Source organism: Vombatus ursinus, unplaced genomic scaffold (genome assembly GCF_900497805.2).
Source record: "Vombatus ursinus unplaced genomic scaffold, bare-nosed wombat genome assembly UNPS02012602.1, whole genome shotgun sequence".
In the NCBI taxonomy this organism is placed as follows: Eukaryota; Metazoa; Chordata; class Mammalia; order Diprotodontia; family Vombatidae; genus Vombatus; species Vombatus ursinus.
This window is the reverse complement of record NW_020952380.1, coordinates 489,097-516,407: the sequence shown is the minus strand read 5'-3', so window position 1 is coordinate 516,407 and position 27,311 is coordinate 489,097. Positions and strand designations below refer to the sequence as shown.

Below are 27,311 nucleotides of genomic sequence, written 5' to 3'. Positions count from 1 at the left end.
AAGGATTTACTTTTTGAAAAATTACTAAAAATGTATGCATTTCAACTTAGAACTTTCTCAAGATCCCATTTCAATTAATTTGCAAGAAATCTTTGTTCTTTCCTCTTTCAAGGCCTTAATTTACTTTTAATGGTTGCTTTGAATAGTAAAACAAAAGTGAAAAGCAAAATACAAGTAAGAAGTCAAAAGATTGAGAATACTATGTTTTAATATGTAAATGGCAGTGTGTAATAATGGGTATTTAGAAACACGTTTGCATTTATTTATTTTGTACCTTGTGCTTGTCAAGTAGCTGCTGAACTTCCTCTTTGGAAGATACAATCAGTTTTTGGTCTCCTGCCATCTTTTCTTGACCAGTTTCCAGGAGGTCAGCCAGGTCTTGCAGAGCTCGTTCATACTGACTCTTAAGGGCTAGATTCTGATTTAGCCCACTGCGCCGGGAGGCAATGACCATCATCAATTCATCATACATGTCCTAAAAGACAGAAAAAGCAACAGATTTTAATTTAATATACAGGCAAATAACAGGCTAAAAACATGTCATTTGATCTAAATGATGAGATTATATCATGCTTATTTATCCCCAGATATCCTATATTTCTAGGAGAGTCATTGGGTGGAGCAATTTATTTGCCTTTAATGCATCTAAAAATATTTGGAAATCATGTCCAAAAAAGGAAAACTTAATGTTTCAACACTTCAATAAATCTGAGTGTGGCCTGTGAAGAGTAATACAGGTCTGATAACAGCTCTACTAGTGATGCCAAGTATCAGTTCATAAGGGAATGTAGATGTGGCTTGCCTTATATGACTTTGGGAAAGCTATGGAGAGGAATAAAAAGGTAGAAATTTGGCCTATGAGAAATATAATAATAGGGATGAAAGACAATTATCACTATTCTTTAGAGAAAGTGTGTTCAGTTTCCTTAATAACTTACAAGCTCAATTACAACCCAATTTTGTAGAGCTTCAAAAAAACTAGTTTTTAATTAGCTAAATGGAAGCAAAGAGAGATTTTTAAGGAACTTAGGCAATATTTTGTCAACTGAGTGGAGTAAGTAGCTATTAGACTTGGAATCACATTTTAATAGGGGTTGATATGCCAACCATAGAATTTTTGAAATGATGTAGAGTCAATTAATGTATCATATTAATGTTTATGAAGACCAAAAATGTCTAATATGGTAAAATTTAATGCTCATGCTCAGTTACAAGTATGCTACTTGGCTTTATTCCCACATGTTTAAACTCTGGAATAATGACAGAAGAAGCTGTAGACAGGGCTCCAGATAAGGAATTTTGAAATGTTAGGTGTAGAAATGAAGCCAATTAAATCAGCCTTTCTTTTCATTTAATAAGGATGTATTTTATTTCCCTAAAAGGACTTGTGAATCTTAATTGAGTTTATATATCCTTTTAACATTGTTGTAGTAAGATATGCAAAGATAACTCAGGGTTTTATTGGTAACCACTTGCAGACTTTTGGAATACAGAAACTGCCATGCCAGCTTTGTGTTTAATAAAATATGGCATTCCATTGACAAATGTGGCAGCCTCATATTACCACATTTGTGTCAGGTTTTGGGTAACCCATCAAGAATATAGCTCTAGAAAAGGGAGGCTAGAATTTTTAGACCTCTTGGAATGATCCAGGGAGTTCTGATGCAAAGTTTCAGATACACAATAAGTATTTTGAAACTTATAAAGACAGGGCTATATTTGTAACTCTCAAAGCTATTATTAAAGAGAGTACATAGCAAAGTGCATTGAATGAGTCTTCCTTTTTCTCTAAAAAAATTTAGGGCAGGTAGGAAATACAGATGGAAAGTTAGCTACATAAGTTTCCTTTTAGTACTAGACTGGGTTCATAACACATTTTCTAGGGAACTGTATCACGTGAAGTGTATAACTATTTTCAAATAAAAGCATAGTTCTGAAAAATCATGGAGGAAAGGGAAATCCTAAAGAGACATTATTAAAAGAGGTTACAGAAAATTTGGTTCATCAATTAGTACCTAAGTAATGTGCATTTCATTACAAAAAAATCAAGGACATAATAGAGAAACTGATTTCTATTAATATGAACTATGAAATATTAGTAATTGCATTACTTTGTCAAACTTATTTTGACAAACATTAAGTATATAGTATGTTTAGAGTACCAAGTGAAGAATGGGATAAGACAGAAAATGTGTTTAAAAAGGCCATTGACAGCATATTTACCTGGAGTTTAGAGAGTTCTTGCACAGAGGGCTGGTCAATCTGCAATTTATCACCACGTCTCTTTAATTCAACGATACTTGCATCTAATTCCTTCAGACCATCTTCAGCCTGCTGTATTGCCTGCATCAAATAAATGACATTTCTTTGTAACATTCCCGTAGTATCCATGTTCATTTAATTGTTCTTCCTACCCCAACCTGCACCCCTATTGTTAAATAGTGGTGTTTAAAAATACATGAAAACTACAAACTGTCTATTATAAGGAGAAGAGAAGAGCATCCAACGTGCAGGTGCTGCCCACCTCAACAGTGATGCAGAGTATTTAAAAGCTAAGGAATAATGGCCAAATAGGACAAATAATGTATTTCAGCTAACTAAAAACTTGAAAATGGATTGTGCATGAAAAGAACAGATGAAAAGAAAGCTTACCTATATTTCTTTAGAAAATCCTCATTGTTTTTCTGTGATATGGTAAAAACTTCCTATATGATCAGAAAACATGTATGGAACACTTTCTTCTTTGGATTGGTTAACACACAGATGGTTTTGCCCTTGAGCAGGGTATATTCTCTAGTACAAATATAACTAGAATTTTCCCATCTGCATGACTAGGGAATATAGACATCCTCTAGAATCAAATGGGGGAAAGTATTTATTAATATCTAAAATACTTATTAAATATGGAAAGGTCACTGGACCTGGAGTCAAAAGACCTGAATTTGATTCCTGGCTTAGTTATTTACTACCTGTAATACCTACTTTTAGTTATTTAAATTCTGGATTTTCTGTATAATCTATATGATCTATCAATTGGGTTTTTTTTTTAAACTCTCTCACGGCCCTTCCACCTCTAAAATCATGTGATTCTGATTCTGCTGTGGGGATTACAGAAGGAATATAAGATGTGATCCATGGCCTCATGGTACTTACAATCCATTTAAGAAAAAAAGAATGATACACATGAAACACCTCAAAAGCAGCATGGTAGAGTAGAAAAAGTTTTGGCCAAGAGTCAGGAGATCTGAATTCAAGTCAGCTCTGCTACTAGCTGCAGTGGCATTAGGCAAATAAAATAATCTCTCTAGGTCTCATTTCCTTTATCTATAAAATGAGAAGACTTGGCTCTCAGGTATCTTTCTGGTCCCTTCTGGCTCTACAAATCCTGATTCTAATTAGACATATTACAAAAAGGCACATAAGTGAGTACTAAATAATTATAATATAGGACATATGGATTATAGGAGGTTAGCAAAAGAAATAGTAGAGAAGATTTTTATGGCAAAAGTGGTACTCAAATCAGGCTTTGAAGACTTTATAGGATTTAGATCAACAGGAAGAGGGCATTCTAAGCAAGGGGTTGAACATTAGCAAAAACATAGAGGTTAGAATGAATATTTATTGTGCCTGAGAGAATCATAAAATGGTTGGACTAAAGTAGAGTCTCTTTATCACAGATGACAAGCAGGCACTACAGAATGAAGACAGAATCTGTTCTTAAGCTTAAATAGACATTTTCAGTGGTAGAGATAGTTATTCACTTTAGATACTTCGGTATTAAAATGCATGCTCCAATCGGAATTGGGTTTTTTTTTTTTGCTTGTATTCCCTATGCATTGGATGGTGCCAACATAGTTCTTACTGTCTTTTTAATACTTACAATCTCTTTAACCTTTATGTGACAAAGGAATGCACAAAGGACCACAAGCCTTCAAAAGGTAGTTTTGCCTGAATACAACAATTTTCTTCAATTTTAAGAAAAGATAGTAGTGTCCATAATAGCCCCTAAAATATTATAAAATTTTAGTGTACTCCAATAACCTCATGGAAGATGGAAACTAACTTTTTGTCCTGGCTTAAATAAAGCTTATTAATTCTTGGAAGTGAACATGCTGCATCTATCTTTGGAGATTAAAAAAAGACCTATTTACGCTCTCCCATAGGCTATACATTGATTTTCTGGTGACTATTTGAGCTGATGTGCTCCAGAATCACTACTTTATTTGTTACATTTGTCTTCCTTTTTCAGAAACAGGTAACTATAAATACCTCTATTTGTTCTGCTGCAGGTTTCTCCACCACACTGGCCAGTTGTTGTAGAATGATGTATTTGTTATCTGCTAGTGACGTCAAAAGCAGTTTGAGATCATTCTGAAGGAGAAAAAAAAGTAACAGAGTGATAGGCAGGTCATCTTAGAAACCCATATACTCACAGATTAGTGGTAGCAACCACTCAATTTCTGGAGTAAGATGTAGCACATACAGGTCTCAAGATCTCTGTACTCTTCTTGTTGGTTATATGGAATTTGACAAGCATTTGAAACTTTAACGCACACATGCACAAATAATGTATAACTTAAAAGTAAAATGGTCAAAGCCTTTTATTATGTATGAATTAAAGGTATCATTTATAAGATTGTGAAAAAAAACCTTATTACTTATTTATTTCATTTATTTATTTTTAGTTTTCAACATTCACTTCCACAAGATTTTGAGTTCCAAATTTTCTCCCCATCTCACCCCTCCCCCACCCCAAGATGGTGCGCATTCTGAATACCCCTTCTTATAATCTGCCTTCCCTTCTACTACCTCCCTCCCTCTTATCCCCTCTTCCCCTTCTATTTTCCTATAGGGCAGTATAGATTTCTATACCTCATTGCCTGTATATCTTATTTCCCAGTTGCATGTGAAAACAATTTTTAACATTTGTTTTTAAAACTTTGGGTTCCAAAGTTTCTCCTTTTCTCTCTCTCCACTCACCCTCATCGAGAAGGCAAGCAACTCGATATAGGTTATGTGTAGTCATGCAAAACACTTCCATAGAAGTCATGTTGAAAAACTAACTATATTTTTCTTCATCTTATCCTGCCTCCCATTTATTCTAATCTCTCTTTTGACCCTGTCTGTCTTCAGAAGTGTTAGCTTCTGATTACCCCCTCCCCCAATCTGCCCTCCCTTCTATCATCTCCCTGCTATCTTATTCCCTTCCCCCTTTTTTCCTGTAGGGTAAGACAGATTTCCATACCCAATTGAGTGTGTATGTTATTCCCTCCTTAAGCCAAATCTGATGAGAATAAGATTCACTCATTTCCTCTCACCTTCCCCCACTTCCCCTCCACTGTAAAAGCTTTTTTTTGTCTCTTTTATGTGAGATAATTTACCCAAGTGTACCTCTCCCTTTCTCCTTATCCCAGTATAATCCTCTCTCACTCCTCCATCTTATTCTTCAGATATCACCCCTCCATCTTCAACTCACCCTGTGCCCTCTATCTATCTATCTATCCATATATTTTTTCCCTCCAACTACCCTAATAATGACAAAGGTTTCAAGAGTTACAAATACCATCTTTCTATATAGGAATGTAAACAGTTCTACTTTAATAAGTCCCTTATGATTTCTCTTTCCTGTTTACCTCTTCTTGCTTCTCTTGAGTCTTGTATTTGAAAGTCAAATTTTCTATTCAGCTCTGGTCTTCCCATCAAGAATGCTTGAAAGTCCTCTCTTTCACTGAACATTCATTTTTTTCTCCCCTGAAGGATTATACTCAGTTTTGCTGGGTAGGTGATTCTTGGTTGTAATCCTATCTCTTTTGACCTCTGGTTATTACATTCCAAGCCCTCTGGTCCCTTAATGTAGAAGCTACTATACCTTGTGTTATCCTGATTGTGTTTCCACAATACTTGAATTGTTTCTTTCTGGCTGCTTGCAATATTTTCTCCTTGACCTGGGAACTCTAAAATTTGGCTCTAATATTCCTAGGAGTTTTCCTTTGAAGATCTCTTTCAGGAGGTGATCAGTGGATTCTTTCTGTTTCTATTTTACCTTCTGGTTCTAGAATATCAGGGCAGTTTTCCTTGATAATTTCTTGAAAGATGATGTCTAGGCTCTTTTTTTGATCATGGCTTTCAGATATTCTAATAATTTTTAAATTATCTCTCCTGGATCTATTTTCCAGGTCAGTTGTTTTTCCAATGAGATATTTGACATTATCTTCTATTTTTTCATTCTTTTGGTTTTGTTTTACAATGTCCTGATTTCTCATGAAGTCACTAGCTTCCTTTTGCTCCATTCTAATTTTTAAGGAAGTATTTTCTTCAGTGAGTTTTTGGACTTCCTTTTCCACCTGACCAATTGTGCTTTTTAAGGCATTCTTCTTCTCATTGACTTTTTGGACCTCTTTTGCTATTTGGGTTAGGCTATTTTTTTAAGATGTTATTTTCTTCAGTATTTTTTGGGGGGGTCTCCTTTAGTAAGCTGTTGACTTTTTTTTCATGATTTTCTTGTATTACTCTCATTTCTCTTCCCAGTTTTTCTTCTCCTTCTTTTATTTGCTTCTCAAAATCCTTTTTGAGCTCTTCCATGGCCTGGGACTGATTCATATTTTTCTTGGAGGCTTTGGATGTAGGAGCTTTGACTTTGTTGTCTTCTTCTGGTTGTATGTTTTGATCTTCTTTGACACCAAAGAAAGATTCTATGGTTTGACTTTTTTTTTTTTTGTGCTGTTTGCTCATGTCCCCAGAAGATTACTTGAGTTTTAAACTCTGTTAAGGTAGGGGTCTGCTTCCAGTGTGGAGAATGTACTGCCCCAAGCTTTGGGGGTTTTGTGCAGCTGTTTTTAGAGATATTTCTAGGGACCTATAAATTTTCAGTTCTTCCAAGGTGGTATGATCAAGGGCAAGGTGTTTACTCCTTTCCTGGAGTGTGATCTGGTCTATGAGTGACCACAAGCACTCTTTTCTGCCTTGGAACTGTGAGAAAGATTCTCTGTCCACTTGAGCTCCTCCATGCCAGTGCTCCTCCTTTCCCTAGGACCACCACCCAGAACTGTGATCCAGATCTAAGCATGGGCAAAGCAAGAGAATCCTGCCTCAGCACCAGCAAAGAGATCCCTTCAATCCCCTTCTGATCAGCCACTCAATTCCTCCTCCATCTGTGGGCTGAGAGCTCCAGAAGCAGTCACCACCCTGGGGCTATGCCAGGACTGGGGCTGGGACCCAGCTTCTCTCTCACCGTGGTCCAACAGACCTTTCCTACTGATCTTCTAAGTTGTCCTTGGCATTTGTGGATTGAGAAGTCTGGAAACCGCCATAGCTGCCCGTGATTCAGTTCCCTGAGGCCTGCTCCAGTTTTGCTGAGGCCTGGTCTTTGCCTGAGCACCTAGGCTGAAGTGCACTCCTCTACCAACCTGGTGCAATAGACCTTTCCAATCAACCATCTAGGTTGCCTTGGGCTGGAAATTTGTTTCACTCTGTCTTTCTGTGGGTTCTTCTGCTCTAGAATTTGCTTAGAGCCATTTTTTACAGGTATTTGGAAGGGTTTTGGGGGTGCTCAAGTAAGTCACTGTTTTCACTCTGCCAACTTGGCTCTGCCTCCCCATTACTTCTGCCAATTAAAAAAATCCCATTAAAGATTGAATGATAAAACTGTTCCTTGAAACTAGATTCCTACAACAGCACCACACCACTTAATAATTACATTTTATTTGTTGATTTCACAAATACAGTTAGGTATATACAATATTTTTTGTAAATTTGAAGGAAAGAATTGTTTAAGGTAACTAGAGGGATTTATGAAGGGACAATGTCTTGGTTGAGACTTATATTTATTCCTCCAACCTAATTTTATTGCCAAAAACAGTGAATTTTACTCATGATGGTCTTGGTGCTCCCATAAAGGAATGGACCATGAGGACATTTGTCCTAAAGTGTCTTTTCCAAAGAAAGAATTTTGAATTGGAATATTAAATCACAGTTTTAACCTCCTAAATTTTATTTGAAACACAAATACATATGCTTATCTTTTAGTGAACAAAATAATACTATAATAATCACATTAGCAGAAATCCATGCCTTGCCTATCATATCCTCTCTCAGGGGGTTCAGGGAATATGGATAAATTTCACCAGAGTGCTAAACCTGGTGCTATAATCAGGTGAAGGTGAACTTTAAAAACAGGGAACAACAAATAAAGTTTCCAAGGATCTACTATACTGTCCACTCTTACAACTGAGAAAAGAGAATAGCTCATGGAGACAAAAGACAGAATAAAAACACAAGAATGCTGAATGTGAGAAAAAAGGAGAAAATGATAAACTGCCCAAGGGACTGAAAGGAACAACTATTTTAACTAGGCAAAAGACAGACTGTATTTGCAAAAAGAATGACAACACCTCCTAAAATACATTAAACTTGTTAAGAATTAATGAATTCATAGATTACAACAATGCTATTAGCAGAATCTTTGAATATGAAATATCTTATCTTTCCACATATTTATTTGAATGTTTTTTCACTCTATCTAAACAGATCCCAAATAAAATCAATTCCCTACTGCACAGAGAAAATTATTAGTACAAGATGATAAAAAAGTCATATTTGCTTGTGGAATGAAGTACATAAGTGTAGTAGCAGCAGATTTGCCTTCATAATTATATTCATTTTAGGCTAATTGGATTGCCTTGCCTGCATCCCCACTGATGTCTAGATGGATATCCAACAAATGTACTGAGTATAAGAGAAATCAGTTTTATATTAAAGAGACTGGACTGGATCTGTGTTTTTTGGGGTTTTTTTTTGTTTGTTTTGTTTTTGCTGTAGAGAATTCCTGGATGAAGAAAGTCCTTCTACCTATGAGAAATTAAGTGACTTGCCCAGGTTCACAGAGTCAGTTTGTGTCACAGGTGGGACTTGAACTCAAATCTTCCTAGCTCAGAAGCCAGCTCTTCTTCTACCACTCTGTTGCTGCATCTTTTTAACTAAAAAAGAATTAATGAAGGAACAAATTCATATGAATGATTAGATCTTGATTGTTTTATCTTTTTAAGATATTCCAAAAACATTTCAGTTTTATATGTCTATAGATAATGATTTATTTTATGTATTACCATATTTGTATAAGTTCCTACTTCCCTAGCACCAGTCAATGGATTTTTATGCAGTAGGCAGTGGGGAGGAAAGAATAAATAGCATTTGAAAAGAAAATTGTGAATATAATTGTATTCTGCATTGAGAAACAAACTTGAAGACAGTTTCAACTTTTAAAATTAATGGGCTGACTCATTCATTAAATAATCACCTATAATTTTTGTTTTCATTTTCAGATAATTAAAAGTATTGAATAGCATTACCAGGAAATTTACTTTGGGTGAATTCCAGGAGCAGATAATGTTAAAATATCAACTGATTATTTATAGTTAAGTGTAATTCACAGGTAACTGTTTGAACACAGATAATGCATATCTACATATTCAGTCCATCCATTATCTCTATTGTCTATCTGTATTTTTCTAAGAATTCATTTTATATTATTTGCTCTGGTTATTGGCAAGGTAATTTAAAAATTGTGTTAAGATCAATCTTATAGGAGAGCGGACACAAGAAGGAGGATTTCTACAAGAAGAGTCTGCTGGGGACTGTTTGAATAGCATTAGACCAGAAGACTTCACCGCATGATGTCCAGAGTGTCAGACAGCTATATGAGAAGAGACTTCTGAAGTCTTAAATGGACAATTTATTGTTACTTTTGGGTCTCTGTATCTATACTTAATAAGGGAACTTCCCCCTTTTTAACTTGTCAATGAATTGGTCAGTTTCTCCCTTCCTTCTCCCATATTGTTTTAAGTCCCCAAAATCCCTTGATGAAATGTTGCCCAGCAGCACAGCCCCAGAGAGAACCATCACCATGGCATTGCAAGGTTTAACCACTTTAGATGAGGAGTTGGCAAAGAACTCTCGGTTAGATAATTGATTAAAGGGATGGTTAAAATCCTGGTTTGCCAAATGGAAAAGGAAGGGCTGTATCCGTTATCACTAACTTAATTGTAGCTGCAGGAGTATTAAATGCTGTAGGATGTTGTATAGTTCCATGCTAATGTATGGACTGGTACAATGATTAATAGAGAAGTCCCTTATTAAGATTATTCCAGTAGAACCTACAGTGGGAGTTCAGATGGCAGGCTCTGTCAATATAAGGATGATCATTGAAAGTACCAATGACACATCCTCTGGTGATGGATAATTTGAAATCATGTTAAAGAGATTAGAGGAAAAGGAAATTGGGAATGTCTGGAAGCCAAATCTTTACTAGAAAAGAAAAGGGGGGAACTGTGGGAAAGGATTAGAAGTTAGGCTTCCGCAGTAGAACAAGGGAATTCTGAGAAGAACTTTCGAGATCTTGTGGACAGTCCTTCAACCAATCAGAAAGTGCCCCAGACATTCTGCAAAACAACTAGTTCCTTAAGAAAGAGCCCTGGAGGCTAAATTGGTTGCAACCAGTTGGGGTCAAGTATGGGGCAAAGGCTTTTCTCCACTGCACTTGCTTAATAAGCTTATTGCATATTAACTGACACACTCCGAGGGTGGAGATAGCTGTCATTTTTGAACATGGGACGCATGAATTGGGAAGAGTTAACAGAACATGGAGGAATGGGTGGTTCAGGAAAAGTGTAACTCAGATGAGCTGGTCCAATCCTGGGCTCAGATTTTTTCTCAGGTATTTGGCACTTAAGGAGAATAAAAATGTTTGTGGTTTGACCGTTAAATCATATTCATATTGTAACTATTTCCTCTAATTAAATGAGAATAAAGTATTTTGAAATGCAATAGTTTTTGTACATGAGCTGGCCACTGTGTAACTGATGATCTAAAATATGTTCCTAAGTAGATAATATTCTACAAAAAGGAAAAAAAACAAAAAACAAAAACATATTAAAAATACAATCTTTAAAAAAATCTAAATGCATGCTATCCCTTTAGTCTCATAAAATACAAAAATAAAAATTCTTTTTATTACTAGCTATAGCAATTACCTTAAAAAAGAGAAAGGTACCAGAAAAATATATAGTATAGGACTCCCAAAAGAGATTCACCATTGGCATTTAACAAATACATAGTATTAATCAACATCCTCCTTGACTAATATACTAGAATCCAATTACAACTTATTGCATAGAAGTTGTTGCTATAAAGTAATGAGACATTGATCAGTGCAATGATCAACCACAATTTAAGAGGGCTGATGATGAAACATGTGACCCTCCTCCTGAGAGAGAAATGATGGGTTCAAGATGCAGAATAAGATATATATTTTTGAACATGGCCAATGTAGGAATTTATTTAATGTGAATGTTCATAACTGTCATAAAGTTTCTTTTTCTTTTTTAATTTGGGAGGGTGGAGATGGGAAGAAGGAGCCTAGGTCTAGGCTTGCAAAAAAATTGAGGAGAGGGTCATTGAAGCATCTAAAAATAATTCACAGAAGAGAACAGAAGGAACACCAGAAGGAATCACCTGCAAGCAGGATACACTTGAAAGTCATATATTGACTTTATTATATATGGTAAATGAAAAGTCAGAAGTACATAATAGAGATTCACAAATAGGAAATTGAGGGGATGCCCCTTGTGGTATATGATTGTGATGGAATAGTATTGTGCTATGAGAAACAAAGAGTGAGATGGATTTTGAAAAATCTGGGAGCCTTTCATGAACTGATGCGAAGTGAAGTAAGCAGAACCAGGAGAATATTGTATACAGTAAAAGCAATGTTATATAATACTCTACTGTGAATAATATAGCTATTCTGAGGAATACAATGATTCAAGACAATTCTGAAGAACTTATGATGAAAAATGCTATCCCCCTCCACAGAAAGAACTGGAGTATGAATATAGATTGACACATACTTAAAAAAAAACAACTTTGGTTTTTTTTTTTTTTTGGTCTGTGTTTTATTTTGCAACATGGCTAATAAGGAAATATGCTTTGCATGACTTCACATGTATTATCTATATCAAATTGCTTTCCTTCTCAAGGGTGGGAAGAAGGGAGGAAAAGAGAGAATTTGGAACTCAAAATTTAAAAAAAAACAAACTTTTAAAACTTTTTAATATATAGTTAAGAAAAAGAAAAGACAAAAATCCTTAAAAATAGAGATTCGCCATTTCAATTATAAAATACTCTTTTCTGCTTCTATTACATACAGAGTGTCACAAAAATCTTACTGCAGTTTTAACCTCATGGAATTCGTTAGGTTTTTAACTTTTAAAAATTAAATGAGGTGGACAGATTTCTATAAGTCATATAAACCAAGCTCATTATTTTATATTCTTAATTTTATCCTCATATCCTATTTTAATTTGTTTATATTTGTATACACATAATACAATTGCCAAACATTACTATATACAACTAAACTTTATGAGATCCTGAAAATCTGCTTTCTAAAGAATCATATGCTTTCCATTCCTCTGAATCTGTATTCTTAGCCACTCCTGCTGTTAGATCCTCACTGTTGAGTTAACTAAGCTGACATGACATCCCTTAGTTGACAGATTGGACACCTTTCCCTAAATCCTCACTGATCACCAGTCACTTTACCATCACAGACCTATCACTTTGCCTCCATCACCATCCCCTGGATATTATATCTTGAAAACTACATTTTATAGTAATAACTGAGTTAACAACAAAAAAATGCATGCTCATATAGCATGTTTTCTATATAGTGTAAGACCCTTTTCTCTAGACATCTATAATAACTGGGCAGGACCATTCTGCTTTTAATTGAATTTATGGCAGTTCCATTCAGCTTTAGTCTTAGCATACCTCATGTACACTCCCTTTTTCAGTTACATATTCCTATACACAGATGCTCTGGGAGGCCTTATCATACATGCAAAAATATAAGAGAAAAGTACACTGTCATAATGCTACATAACTATAACTGAGGTGCCATAAAGTACATCTTATTTTCACTACAGATGAGGTTGTTAAGCATTTCCCAATATTTTCACAAACTTCAAATTTTTAGCAGTATCTTAAATTACATTAATTCTTTAAAATGCTCCAAATATATTATGAACCTGACTATACATTTGCAAATAATTTTAGCATTCATTTTTCATATGTTCTAACCAAATTTCTCAGGAAAATATAACTATATACAATATCCTTTTTTTTTAGACTTTAGGAAGCAAGATACTAAAGCTGAAGTGAAGTCAATGACTATTTATTTATCTCTCTCTCTCTCTCATATCCAGAAAAAACATTCTCAAAGTGTGTACTTGACATTGATCACAATTATAATTTAAACTCCATCAAACCTACTTATAATAATACCATTTAAATTATATCTATTATAAAGTACTTTAGAAAACATCCTCCTATTAGACAGTTAAATATTTTAAGAAGGTGACTTTTATTTATAAAAGGTGGTTTAATTTTCACTGAAAGTTAAAGCTAAAATTATATCATCAGCCATTATATAAGCCTCATTTCTCCCTATTCACCCAGTCATGGAAGTGTCCAAGCATGTTTATTTGGTTTATATTTGGAAATCTCAACTCAAAGTAAAAAAAATACAACAAACCTTAAGATCTTTAATGTTTTAAAAATGCAATAAACTTTTAAATAGAGGTAAAATGATTATGTGACTAGTTCTTTCAAAGGATATTTAAGTCTTTAAATTAAAATATTTTCAGCATACTTTTGTAATGCATTTTTAAAGTCTGCACTAGTTAATATTTACATTAGAAAATTCCCTGAGTTCCAATACAATTTATTTAATGTTATAAGCTCTCAAGCAATTCTAGTTATCATGTGATTTTCCTATATCTCTACAAGGACCATGACATTTCAAATTTTCTAATTCCATAAGTTAATTGCTTGGTTAAATTTCTAAACTACTAATTACCAATAATATTTTGGCTTTGCATCATACATTAATTAACATAACTCAATTAAACAACTTGTTTAGTCATGATGAAATGGGACCATAGAATTACAAATAATTTTGTAGAATAAAATTTAAGAATGACCCTACCTGGAAATTTAGTATTTGCTGCAGTCTTTCTTTCATCTGATGACATCGCTGATTTACTACAGAATCTAACAAGGATAGCCTCCCCAAAAGACAGCCCAAAGTGTCTTCAATAATATCTCGGTTATCACCATTTTCGGGAAATGCTTGGGAAAACAAGTTCTTGTTCTTGTCCATTTCCTCAGACATCTCTTTAATATCTTTGGCTAGAGTCTGGAGTCATAAAAGGGGAAATCAGATACATTAACACATTCATTATCAACTTTTATCATCTCATTGAAAAGACAATGAATTAATGTTGTTATTCAAAAAAACTAATTCAAGTTTTTTGATTTTTTTTTTTAACTTTACTTCAATGACCTTAAGAGATATTGGAGTTCACTAGATGAAATCTTCTCAGTAAATATCCCTACTGGGAATGCCTTCTGTTGAGTACTGAAAAAATATAAAATACTATTTAGAAATTAAGGGATTTATTTTTGATTTTTATTCCTTATATGGGTTTGTGATACATGCACCAACACTTCCATAGGGAGTCCTTCAATGTTCTTTTTTCTTTCTTACGTATACTAGAACAAGAATTCAAATCCAGAATATAAAGGTTTCTGCCAAGTTTATATTCCTAATTAACTTTCTTCATCATCTTCTTTTGAGTCCCTAATTTTCTACTTTCTTTTTTAATATCTCATGCTTACATCTAAGATAAATTTAATAGAATCTAATTGTTTAATGGTATGTAATCATGGAGGTATGTTACCAAACTTACTTCCTGGTTATAGAGACATGTTTCTGTTTCTTCTGGTAAAAGGGCTGTAGCAACAAATAAATGTTCTTCCACATCATCGAGCCAAGTAGAGGTAGCTGAAACTCCATCATATAATTTCTGTTCCAAGTGAAAATTTTGCTTCCCTGTCCTTCCACTCTGGGAAAAGAAATTCAAAAGGAGAAGAAAAGGTCAGTCTTCTAATACATTTAAGTAATACTGGATCTGAAAAAAAAAGGAATGTGTTCTCAATAAATAGTTCCAATTAGATACAATTTTTTTCCAAGCATTACAAAATACAAAATACTATTTTGACTTTTGTTTCTTGTGTGGGAAGGAGGGTGGAGTTGTGATATTCATAAGAAGAGTCCAGAATATAACTGTACTGACCTGTTAATGTTCACTTTAATGTTCACAAGTGACCTTTGTTGGCTGGCTACTAAAAATCTACATTTTAAAAATAATATAAATCTTTTGTAGAATAGAATTTTCAAGTAAACCAAGAATATGATACCTGAGATGAAACTTCTTCAAAAGCCTGGTTCAAACCATCCAGCAAAGATGTAACTGAGGATTTCATTTGAGTCTGTCCTTCCCCTTTGTACAGCGGCACACCAGTCAGCAGTCTATTTGACCTGCTGTAAAGCTATATAGGAATAAGGACAGTTGGTTAGGACAGTTCTACAATACTGTATCAGAAACACATGGGGCAAATATTGAGGAAAGGTTCCTTATGTAACTTCAGACAAAATTAATTTCTAGAGTGCAGAATATACAAACTTTAGTATTTCATATTTATGAATGACAATGCTTTCAATGATTAAAAAAACAACAACCAAATAGTAGCTTCCTAATATAGGAAGTTCCTTATTGTTCTACCTTCAGTCTCTCTTCCCTCAAATACAACCTAACTTAAGTTTCACATCCACCATGAGACTCTTCCTCCACCACACCCACCAAAAAATGGTCCTTTATTTAAGAACATTTTTCTCAAATTTCTATCATTTGAACTCCTCTAGTATTTATTTATCATTCATCAAGTACTCAATTTTATACCCCTTTTATATATAAAGTACAAAGAAATCCTTGTATTTTATATCACTTTCTACCTTCTCAGTGCATATTTAAGGGCTTGACTATAAGCTCTTAAATAGTAGTTCTCATAGAGTATACTTCTATGAATTACTGCTCTGCCTTACCAAATGCTGGGTGCTACCCATAAAGGCACTCAGTGAATGTTTGTTGAATAAAAAGATGAATAAATGAATATATATTGGGAAGGCAAGTTTCAAAAATTTATCATAGTTTCTGTTACAAAATTATGCTTTCTGATATATCTAATAATCATTACCATAGCTGCCTAATTGCCAAATTAGACTTCTAGCATTCCCTTCAAATTATTTCTTCAAGAAGGAGTGGACAAAATTTTGGGGGATATTTTGATATGGGGGCGAGCGGGGGAGGAAAGAGGAAAGAAAAACAACCCATTGAAGATGACATTTCAAAGAAAAATATTACTGGTCCAGAGGCCTTTACAGACTGATTCCTTTGGTAATAAGAGTTCACAACCATTTGTAAAATGTAATGTTTGTTTCAAAATTCTATCACTCCAAAACCAATGAAAATATACATTTAATTCGTGGATCCTAATTTGATCATCATTTAGCTAACTACATTTAATAAGATGATGCAGAGAACTCTTATCACTTGTGCTGTTTTACATATTTATGCACTGGACTCAAGTAGAAGTAAAAAGAACAATAAATAATTTGAAAATCTGGCAGTCAGAGGAAATTCCTTTTGAAAAATGGGATTTTTAGGGGGAAATATAGTATAATAATAGTCTTTTCTCTAATTTATGGACTAAAATAAGCATTTTCATAACATAGTACAATAAAAAAGATGATTGTACATGAAATTGGAAATCTACTATGTACAACTTGCTATTCCTTTCAAATATACAACAAAATTATTGTGTAATTTTTTTCTACCCTCCCCAATAATATTCTTATAAATAATAATAAATAATACAATATTCTTATAAAAACCCTGACAGAAATTGGTATGTTTTATTATTTTCCTTGGACTGCTACAATGAAATTGTAAATAGCTGCATTATTACATACTTCTGACAATCAATAACCAAAAAGCAAACAAAAATACCATCTGCTCTTGTTCCTGCTCCAAAGCATTCTGCAACAGTCTCTGCTTGGTACTAAATTCCTGATGAAGACTTTCCCATTTCATACGCATATGGCCTTCCGCTGAGGCTTTCTCCCCTTCAAATGCCAACTCCTGGGATACTTCATCAGGCTTCTCACTATTAGAAGAGCAGATAATTTCAGCTTACAATTTGTAAAACAAAAGCAATAAATATCTAAATTTGCTACTAGGTGTTTCTGATTGTTAATTTATATGCAATCAATCAATAAGCATTTATTAAGTGTCTATTATGTGCCACGCTAGGCAACTTTCAAACCAGTAAGTAAAGACAAACATTTAGAAAAGAATACATTCAGCAATATTCTAATTTGCATTACTATCACAAATTAGCAAATTATTTTTTATGTAAAACATTTCCATATTAGTCATTTTGTACAAGAAGACTCAAATATAAAAAGAATGAAAGAGAGTGAAAAATAGTATGCTTCAGTCTATATTCAGACACTATCAGTTCTTTCTGTGGAGGTGGATAGCATGCTTCATCATTAGTCCTTTAGGATTGTCTTAGATCATTGTATTGCTGAAAATATCTAAGTAATTTACAATTCTCGTTGTACAATATCACTGTGACTGTGCACAATGTTCTCCTGGTTCTGCTCATTTCACTTTGCATCAGTTCATTTAAGTCTTTCCATATTTTTTCTGAAATCATTCAACTTGTCATTTCTTACAACACAAAAATATTCCATCACAATCATATACCACAACTTATTCAGCCATTCCCCAATTGATGGGCATCACCTCAATTTCCAATTCTTAGCCACCACAAAAAATCTGCTATAAATATTTTTGTACAAATAGGTCCATTTCTATTTTTTTGACACCAGCAAATTAATATTTTAAGATAACATTTAGGGATTAAATAAAATTAAATTTGAATGAAATGTCTATATGGCTTTCAGAGCTCTCTATATAGCTGATACTCAATAAATGATCTTACCCTGATTAAAATCCTTATCCATATCCTTGCTGTCTCCCTCATTACAATATAATCACCTTGTAAACAGGGACTGTTTTATTTGTTCTATTTGTATCCCTAATGCTTAGTACAGTGCCTGGCATACAGGGGACACTGTAGAAATGCTTGTTGATAGATAGACAGATAGATCAGTCTCAAAATCAAAAAGAAACTTTTATTTTTTCATTCTTCTGAAATTTTCATAGGCTAGATTCTTGGACATATAATTCTACTCAATTCAATTCAATTTAACTCAATAAATATTTTTATATGCTTATTGAAAGCAAGGTACAATGTTAAACATTAGAGATACAAAGATCAGTTGATTGACCAATGAAGATTTCTTAAACCCCGACTATGTCTTAAACACTGGGAATATATATATAAAAATGACATGGTTCTTGTCCTTGAGGAGCTTACATTTCATTAATGGGTCCAGCATGTATACACAGTCAGGTAACAGACATTTGTCCATGTAATTGAAACCATGTTAAAACTGGAAGACATCCATTTTTGATTATTTCCAAGCTGTCCCAAAGGTCTCTGCTTTGAATAAGCAACAGTGAACTTAAGGGGAAAATATTTTAATTTTCCTATAAAAATAGATGCATTTAATACATTTTTTCTTGCCTTGTTGGCAGTCCATTGTATGTCACAAATATATTTATCTCCTGCAGTGTTATACAGCATTTTAGTGTTCCAAAAAGATATATTTTATTTGAATCTTATTTTGTTCAGCTATTTAGACATAACAACATATTCAAAGGTGAGTGTCAATTGGAAAGGAGGTTATATGGTATGCTTTCATTTCCAGATGTCCATGGAAATTATGTTTCTGCTCTTAGATGTTCATATTATACTTCTCTTTTCATTTAATTTTCCCTAATAATCTTTGGACAATTCTAGCAACATTTTCCTATCACTATCCATGTGTATGTATGCATGTATAAATGTATAGACATATATATGCATAATATATATATATATTATACATTTATATATCATTATTAAATGTATAATATGTACATTATATTACACACACATCCTTTGGGTGATGCATCCTAACAAAAGGAGAGGGTCATGCCCTTGGAAAATTTTTCTTATATAAATAAATCCACATTTGATAATTTGATAGTGCTATAAAATGGTGAATTTAGAGGCTGAATAGAAGTGCTTGCCAATAGAACTCTTTCCCCTTTTATGAGTTTTTTACTCTTTGGACACTGGATATATTAATTGTGGCATTTATGAGTAAGGGAGGGGGTAGGTGTACCTATGAATGTGTCCAGAGGCTTGTGGGTAGTGGGTGCATAATTAGGTACATAAATTTTTAAAAATAAGGTATAAGCACAATAAATCAAAAAAAGTCCTTGTAAGCTACCCCTTAAAGTGAGTAGTGCCTGACCATTGGTTTCTTTAAAAGAATAATATTTTTTTTCAGCCAAAGACAAGGTTTACTAGAACATCTGTCATATTGGCACTCTTAAGGAGTCTGAATGTTAGTGAGGTATTGACTAGATTGTAAAAATCTGACCAGTGGCTAGATTATAAGAATCACAGCAACTTAATGGAGACAAGATGGACCTTTTATACAGAAAGACTATGGGAGGGATCTAGGAGTGGTCAAGTAGTCAATGAGGTAATAGAACTCCAGGGGTGGCCTAGAGAGAATGGAATCTAGATAGGATTAAGGGTAGTAAGTGGCCTGGGGACATAGGGAGGCCTAGGTTAGGTTAAGGGCAACAGAATTGGGAGATTGGGTGTAGCCACAAAGAAAGGCCAGTTGATGGGATTATAGCCTCAGGCAAAAAAGAGAGATTTGGCCATGTGGGAAAGTCCAGGGTCAAAGAATAATATTTTTATGTCCAAGAACATAATTTAGAATTGCTTGCCTTTCCTTTGGGCAATTTCCAAATTAAGAGGATATAAAACGGTAAATAAAAAAGGCTGTGGAAAAAACAATAAGAGGTAGCCAGAAGTATCTCCTTTTTGCATATGTCTAAATGAGAGAGTAGGGGAGGAAGAGTGGAAGGGGGAAGGGGAAAGAGGGAGGGATTTTACATCACTAGGTCCTTTAACAATGATTTTCAGTGAGTTATAAATTAGAAGAATTAAAGAAGGTATAAATTAAAGAATTAAAAGAATCACCAAGGAGACATTATCTGAAATGTATAAAATAAACTCTACTTGTACTCATGGGGGAAGATAACTTTGTACCATATTTCTTTTGCCTATTAGCTAGATTTACAAATATTTATGCCCCAATATCATAAATCATGAAATATGATAATCTAATAAATTATCCTTAACCATTTTTTCACTATTTCTTTTGGCATTGGAAATGCTTTGGTACATTTTTTTCTTCTTCTATCTGTGGGCATTACAGCAATAATTTCTTCACTACATTTCCATACTTTAATCTATGCTACCTAAAGCTCTTTTCTTTTTTATTTTTCTAGTTGTGAACATTCTAGTTTATTTTTCTGATTACCTTCTAGTATCTGATTTACAGAGTTGTTTTATTAATGTTTTAGTTTAATAGCTAGGAGGATAAAGACAATGATAATGATAGCTAATATTTATGTAGCACTTTAAAGTTTATAAAGTAATTTATTCCCTACAGTGAAGTCATTTGAGACAGTTCTTTGGTAGCATGTAAGAGAACTGACTATAGAGGAACAATTCATTCAGCTTGAGAGGCTATCACTTTCTGCCCTTTCCTCCTGTGTCTCTATCAGAGAATAGCAAGATAAGAGGGTATTTTTATTTCCTCCCTTCCTCCTCCTATCCATTGGCTGCATAAGTATGTCTTTTGGACAGAGTTTCTCAACCAGTTGGAGATTCCATACCTAGCAGGAAGCAAGAAAAGAGAGGCAAAAGATCATCTTGATGGCAACCAAGAAGAGAATCAGCTAGCTATTCAAGAGAGAATTAGACTTGTAGGTTTGGATTTGAACTGTGGAGACCAACAGGACAAGGGAGCTCAGCTAAACAACCTGTCCAGCAAATACACTACCTCTGGGGGAGGGGTGGGTGGAACAGTGTGTTGACACCATAAGAAGAGAAAGAACATTAAAGGCCCTGAAGTGCTTAAGATGCACGTTTTCTCAGTTCCCTATGTATGTGTTTTTCTACCAGATACTTTATATATGTGTTCACTATTATCAGAGAGTTCTACAGATTTATGGTGGAATGCTTTGTAGCTACTGTTCTTACTATATCGATACATGTCTCTTCTTTGAGCTAATTGTGTCTATTGGCTGATAAATATAAACACACTAGTGGGGGCTTGTGATCTGTAGTTATAGGGATTGAGATCCATAGTGTATCTTGAATTGGAGTCAGCAGTCACCTCCCCACACCCAATCTGCAAAATGTGCTTGCTAAGGTAAGAGTAGCCTTAGAGGGGGGCATTCACTTTATAGCAAGCATAGATTTAACTTTTTGCAATTTCCACTCACTGCTCTTAGTTCTGTCCTCTGGGACCAAACAGATGAAGTCTGTCTAATCCCTGTTCCACATGACATCCACCCAAGTACTTGACAAGAGTAATCATGTCTCTTCTTATTCTTTATATTAAACATTCCTAGTTCCTTCAACCAATCCTCATCTTACATGGACTTGAAAGTCTTTTACAATCCTTGTTTTCTTCTGGATGTTGTCTAGCTCATGATGTCCTTAAAATGTGAACCTAATATCCCAGATGTGTACTGACATAGGCAGAGTACAAAGAGACTATCACTTCTTTATTCTTGGGATCTAGCCCCTTCTTAATACCAGACTGAAGTTTAGTTTTGTTTGACTTTCATTTCAGTAAGGAAGGTTAGACCTAGGACTGGGTAGTAGAATGTGTTGTGCTTGCATTTTTATTTGCATGTTTTTCTTAGCATTTATTTCCTACTGTTCTAGCTTTAGTTTCTCTATGGAAGATTTATGGTAAAACATAAACTAGGATGAAATAGGCATGAAATGTCCACCATCTGTACTAGAGGCAGCATACTGATGAAAGTACAGATCTTTTAAAGTCTCAAAAGTGCCCTACTGTTCTGGTGACTTAATAAGACACTTTCAACACTGTCTGTGCTCTGCTATCATCTCAAGGTCTGGTCTATTTTAACAAATACTCAAAGTATACCTTGGTTTAATGAGCTTGTGTTTACAACAGAACAGTAATAAAGCTATTTGTGAAGAATTCTGAAGGTGAAAATTAGCCTGTTATTCATAAGCACATCCTGAAATCAGAATTATGTCTACATCTTATTTGGTACAATATACAGAGAGATGATGACTTAATTAGCTATTTACAACTGTAAATGTGGCCTGTTTTCTTTCACTTATTTTCCCAAGTAATGTTTTTTACCCACTTACTTTCTTTCTAGCTATTTTCCTTCTTGCTTTTTCTTTCTCAGTCTTCTATCCCTCTTAGTGCCTAAGTGACTCTATGTGCCTTTTACATTGTAGGTATATAATAAATATCTGTGGAATGGAAATTTTCTCCTCTGTCTTTTCCTTTATACCTCCTTATATTCTCCTTCCATTTCTCTCTTATGCTTTCTTATTTCAGCATCTTGCTTATATAAAACTCCAACTACTTTCCAATTCAAGGATAGCTTAGGCAGCAGTGAGATTTGTTCCTATTACTGAAATATCACAATGTCAGAGTTGAAATAGTTGTGGAGGTGAGGTAGGCAAAGGCCTGTCTTATGAAAAGGTAGAATAGGTAGCTGCCTCTATGCTGTCACATGACAGGTGCCAAAATGCTCCCAATTTACCAAAGTATATGGAAAATAATATGTTTGACATAGAAATATGCAAAGAGGAAACACATTATTAATATGCTGCTTGTTACTAACACCTTATTGTAAACTAGTTGTTCCAAGGCTAGATTCAATCCTGCAGTAGGGCATTGAAGAAGAGGTAAGCTTTGATTGGGTTGGGGTTTAGGAGTAGTGAATAGGTAAAGGAAAAGGAAAAATCCAAAGAAGAAAGAATTATCAGAGAGGGTAGCTCCTCTCTGATAGGAAAAAAAAAAGGTAGCAAAAACCATGAGAGGCATTATAGAGAAAACTGTAAAAAATTGGCTTCTGAAAAGAGAATAGAAAAGGCCTAAATTAACCTTTGCCTACTTCATAATTCTTAATCCAACAAATATTTATTGAATGTTTACTATGCATAAGGTATTTTGACTTAAAGCTATCTCAGAGGCAAAGAACCATAAATCCCAGGGCTAACATAACCCAAAATATCACTCTCCAATCTGCTCATTTTTGCAGATGAAGACCTAGAGACATAAAATGAGTTCTCCAAAGTCACAAATCCAGAACAAAAGTTCAAATCAACTTCCTCTAAATCCAGTCTTCTTTCCATTATACTATACTACAAAGGACACATTATTTTATGCTTCTGCTTTTTATACTGATCAAATGAGATAATATATGCAAAGTTTCATAGAACTTAAAGCATTATATAAATTAAATTTTATTAATTATTACTATTATTATTTGCTACCTGTATGATCCCTAGCAAGTTAACCTCTCTAAAGCTTCAGTTTTCTCATTGGCGATTGGACAAGATGGATGGAGAATCTCTAAGGTCCATTATAATTCTAAATTCTATGTCCTTTAGGGATGATGTTTTAATGTTTATCCACAAAGTGGAACATGGGTCTGGATCAAAGGTATAACTTAATATTGGACTTCTCATTTCATTAAAAAAGGAATCATGCCCTTCCTTCCTAGCTGCCTCATCTTGTGGGAGGATAAAGATATACTAGCTATTACAGATATGAGATAGATTTAGACTACTCCAAAAAGCATTCCATGTACTCTGAATACATTTAATATTCTGAAGTGAAATGAACAAAAATTAAATAACAGTTAGAATATGATATGAGAAAATAAAATTTTTTTCAAATAGTTGGAAAGTGGAAGAGAGAGGAAAGCAAGGTGAATTGTCTTGAAACATACTTGGCTGCATAGTATAGTGGATAAAGATCTGGTCTCAAAGTTAGGAAGATGGGTTGAAGTCCTAACATTGACATATACTGAATGTATGACCCTGGACAAGTCTCTTAATCTCTCGGTGTCCTAGAAAACTCCCTAAGACTTTAGGTTGTAGAGGAGATGCTGAACTGCATTGGTAGAGGGAGATTGCTGCTCGATGGGAGTTCCCTATACCAGTGAAATCACAACTGTTCCTCTTCCCTCACCAAAAAAAAAAAAAAAATTAAAACACACCTGATGCCAGCACTTTCTCCAGCTGAATGCTGAGTTAGAATTTCTTCTCCACGACTTGCTACTGATCGAAGAAGGCTTTTCTGTTCTGCTAACTCTTGTTCTAGCTCCTAGTCAAGTAAAAGGAAAAACATCAAAATACGAGTTTAATAAAAATCATCCACCATGTCCTATGGCATCCATAATTCTTCTGTTTTCTCTTCTCAATTGTACACAGTATAAAGCATGAAAACGCACATGGCAAACACTCTGCATCGTAATATTACTTAATATTAATTAATATCATTCTTTACCTTTGATAAAAGATGATTGTCTATGAAAATCTAACACAGTTCTTTTAATACCATAAAAAGAATCTTGCAGGGCTGTAGTGCCCCCAAGTGGATTAAAAATAGACTTCATAAATCAATGTGAAAACATCCTATGACATATGAATGGCAGATTCTCAGAGAATAAGATACTCTGCCCTTTGAATTTTAATAGCACAAAACTTCTTTAATTCTGGTCCTACTAGTTTGGAATCTAAAACTGTCTGGACTCTTACTAAATTTTACTTTTATGCTATTGAGGGATTTACACATGGATATATGTTTATATTACTTAAAAGATTTTTTTGAGAACCTATTTACAAATAAAATGTTGATAATTAGAAATGGTCAGTACTCATTTATTAAAATAGGCTCTCCAAGGGCTCCTACTGAGTGAATTTTCAAACTTAGTTTAAATTACACAGCGTATTCCTGAAAGCAATATAGCTGCATTTCTTTATAGAGGCAGCAAATAGAATGCTAGACTTGGAGTCAGGAAGACCTGGGTTCAAATTCAGCTTATGACCCTTGACAGCTATGACTCTGAACAAGTCATTGAACTCTATGTACCTCAGGCAACTCTTTAGAATTTACCTACCAAGTCCTGGAAGGGGTTGTTTCCCATGGTTTAGGAGATTAGAGACCTAAATAATAGATTATTCCATAATCCCAAATTTTCACTAATTCACAGTTCCCTTCCTCCCAATTACTATAGTTGGGGTCAGTGGGGTTTTATCAAATATCTTTTACTAAATATCCTTTTTGATCTGGAAAAGATAATTTATCAACCCACACAGACAATATCATCCATTCATTTGTACAAGGTAGGAAATAGACTGCAATGTGAGAAAAGGTGACAATGGATCCAGGAGGACTAAAGGAAAGAACATTTCTCTGAAAGTATCCGTACACTAAGAAGCAAGCAATCTAGAAGACTTTCCACAAACACATTCTCACTGAAGCCAGTGGTTGCAAGCTAAAGTGATATGTCAGTAGCTCACTTTCTGTTGTTGGAGGCTGCTCTGTTGCTGCTGGGTTCTTGTGGTTCGGGCTTGTGCCAGCCATTCCTGGACACTTGGGCTCTGGGTGGCTGTTAAGTCAGCTTCACACTCCTCCTTCTCTTGTGACGTAGCCTGCTTTTTATCAAGAAGAAACCAATGATCATTTTACTTAAGGCCTAAATGAGATTCAAAATATTTCTGTGTGGTTTGCATAAATGACACCAGAGTGACTCCTTTTGCTTATACAAATACATTGAAATAAGACACATGGCCAGCAGGGACAAGGGCAGAGTGAATGGATGCACTTGGAAATGTCTAGAAGAACTTCCTTCTATTTAAGGTTTTCATCATATTAACAAACCAATATCTGTTCCTATATTGTAGACTTGCTTTTTTCATGATAACAGCCAGGATCTTGAACATAAGAGAAGTTGAATTAAGAATTAGGGGACCTGGGTTCTCAGTTCCAGCTTTGCCACCAAGTATACAGCTTCAAGCAAACCACTTCATGTCTGTAGCCTCAGTTTCTTCCATTGAAAAATGAAGGGGTTGGAATAAATCAGGAATATTTAGCCTTTGGGGGGGTTATGGGCCCCTTTGGTAGTCTGCTAAAACCTATGGACCTTTTCTCAGAATGACATTTTTAAATGATGTAAATACTAAATTTTAGTTAGTGGTTAGTAAAACTTAAGATATACTTTTTTCCCCTTACCGATTTGTGAAATCTAATCACAGATTCCATGGGTGTTCATGGAACCCATATTAAGAACCTCTTGACCAAAAGATCCCTAAGGCATTTTATGGCATTAATATTCTATAATTCTGTATTTTTGCTTTCACCTACTCTGCTATTCAAACTGTATGTCTTAAACTCAAGTTTATATGATCTTATGGATTATGGGCCACTCAATTCCTATAGCCACTAACTTCCCAGAAGAACTGCTGCATATGTGAAGCTGACCTCATTTCAGGGAGGGCATTTCATGTAAGTGAGGGGTATAGGAGTTTAAGAATGGGGAATCCTATTGAATCTCACAACTGTCATCAAATATCCTTTCAAAAAGAAGCCATCCAGATTGGCCCAACTTGCATCCAAAAATTCCAGTTATTCTGGGGATTCTCTAAACATTGGTGAATCTCCCTTAATCATGTATACACTGGCATAATGATTCTGACATGTCAGCCTGATCCCACCTATGTCCAAATCTAAGCCTTACAATGTGCCCTTTGGAATTCTATTTCCATAGATAACAAACTCCTCTTCATCCTAGAACTCATTCTCTCATAATTTTCTCATCTAATAGCCCTCTCGTCAAGATCTGGTTCTCCTCTGATGACAGCATACCCCTCATTATCCTATCTAGCGCAGGCTACCAGGGGTGGAGAACCTGTGGCCCACTATGTCCTCAAGTGCGGCCCTTTGACTAAATCCAAACTTGACAGAACAGATCTCCTTAATAAAAGGATTTGTTCTGTAAAACTTGGACTGAGTCAAAAGGCCACACCCAAGGACCTAAAAGGCACATGTGACCTTGGGGCCACAGGTTCACCATCCCTGGATACCTTTGCTCACACTGGTATTGAAGAGGGAGTCAGAATATTCTTTTTTTTTTCTCATTGTCACCTCCAGATTCTTCCTTTGCGTCCTTCACTCAGTAACCTTTCATCTTTTGAAGTCCATACAATTAAAATTTTCCATCCAATCAAAATAACAGTAGTTGTAGTGTATACTACATTATTCCTCCTTTCTCAATGAGTTCAGCATCTCCTCCTCAACTTTTGCACTT

General features: G+C 34.7%; 1 protein-coding gene across 1 annotated transcript in view; it reads right to left on the bottom strand.

The window, feature by feature from the left end:
- Nucleotides 1-27,311, bottom strand: part of SYNE1 (spectrin repeat containing nuclear envelope protein 1) — a 552,931-nt gene that overhangs the window by 111,289 nt on the left and 414,331 nt on the right. Inside the window, exons 98-106 of the mRNA XM_027857999.1 lie at nt 25,525-25,656; nt 24,219-24,325; nt 16,965-17,121; nt 15,316-15,447; nt 14,805-14,960; nt 14,042-14,251; nt 4,270-4,371; nt 2,224-2,343; nt 275-475 (exon numbers count right to left, since the gene is read on the bottom strand). Coding sequence (XP_027713800.1) covers nt 275-475; nt 2,224-2,343; nt 4,270-4,371; nt 14,042-14,251; nt 14,805-14,960; nt 15,316-15,447; nt 16,965-17,121; nt 24,219-24,325; nt 25,525-25,656 — 1,317 coding nt within the window. The remainder of the gene's footprint in view (nt 1-274; nt 476-2,223; nt 2,344-4,269; nt 4,372-14,041; nt 14,252-14,804; nt 14,961-15,315; nt 15,448-16,964; nt 17,122-24,218; nt 24,326-25,524; nt 25,657-27,311) is intronic.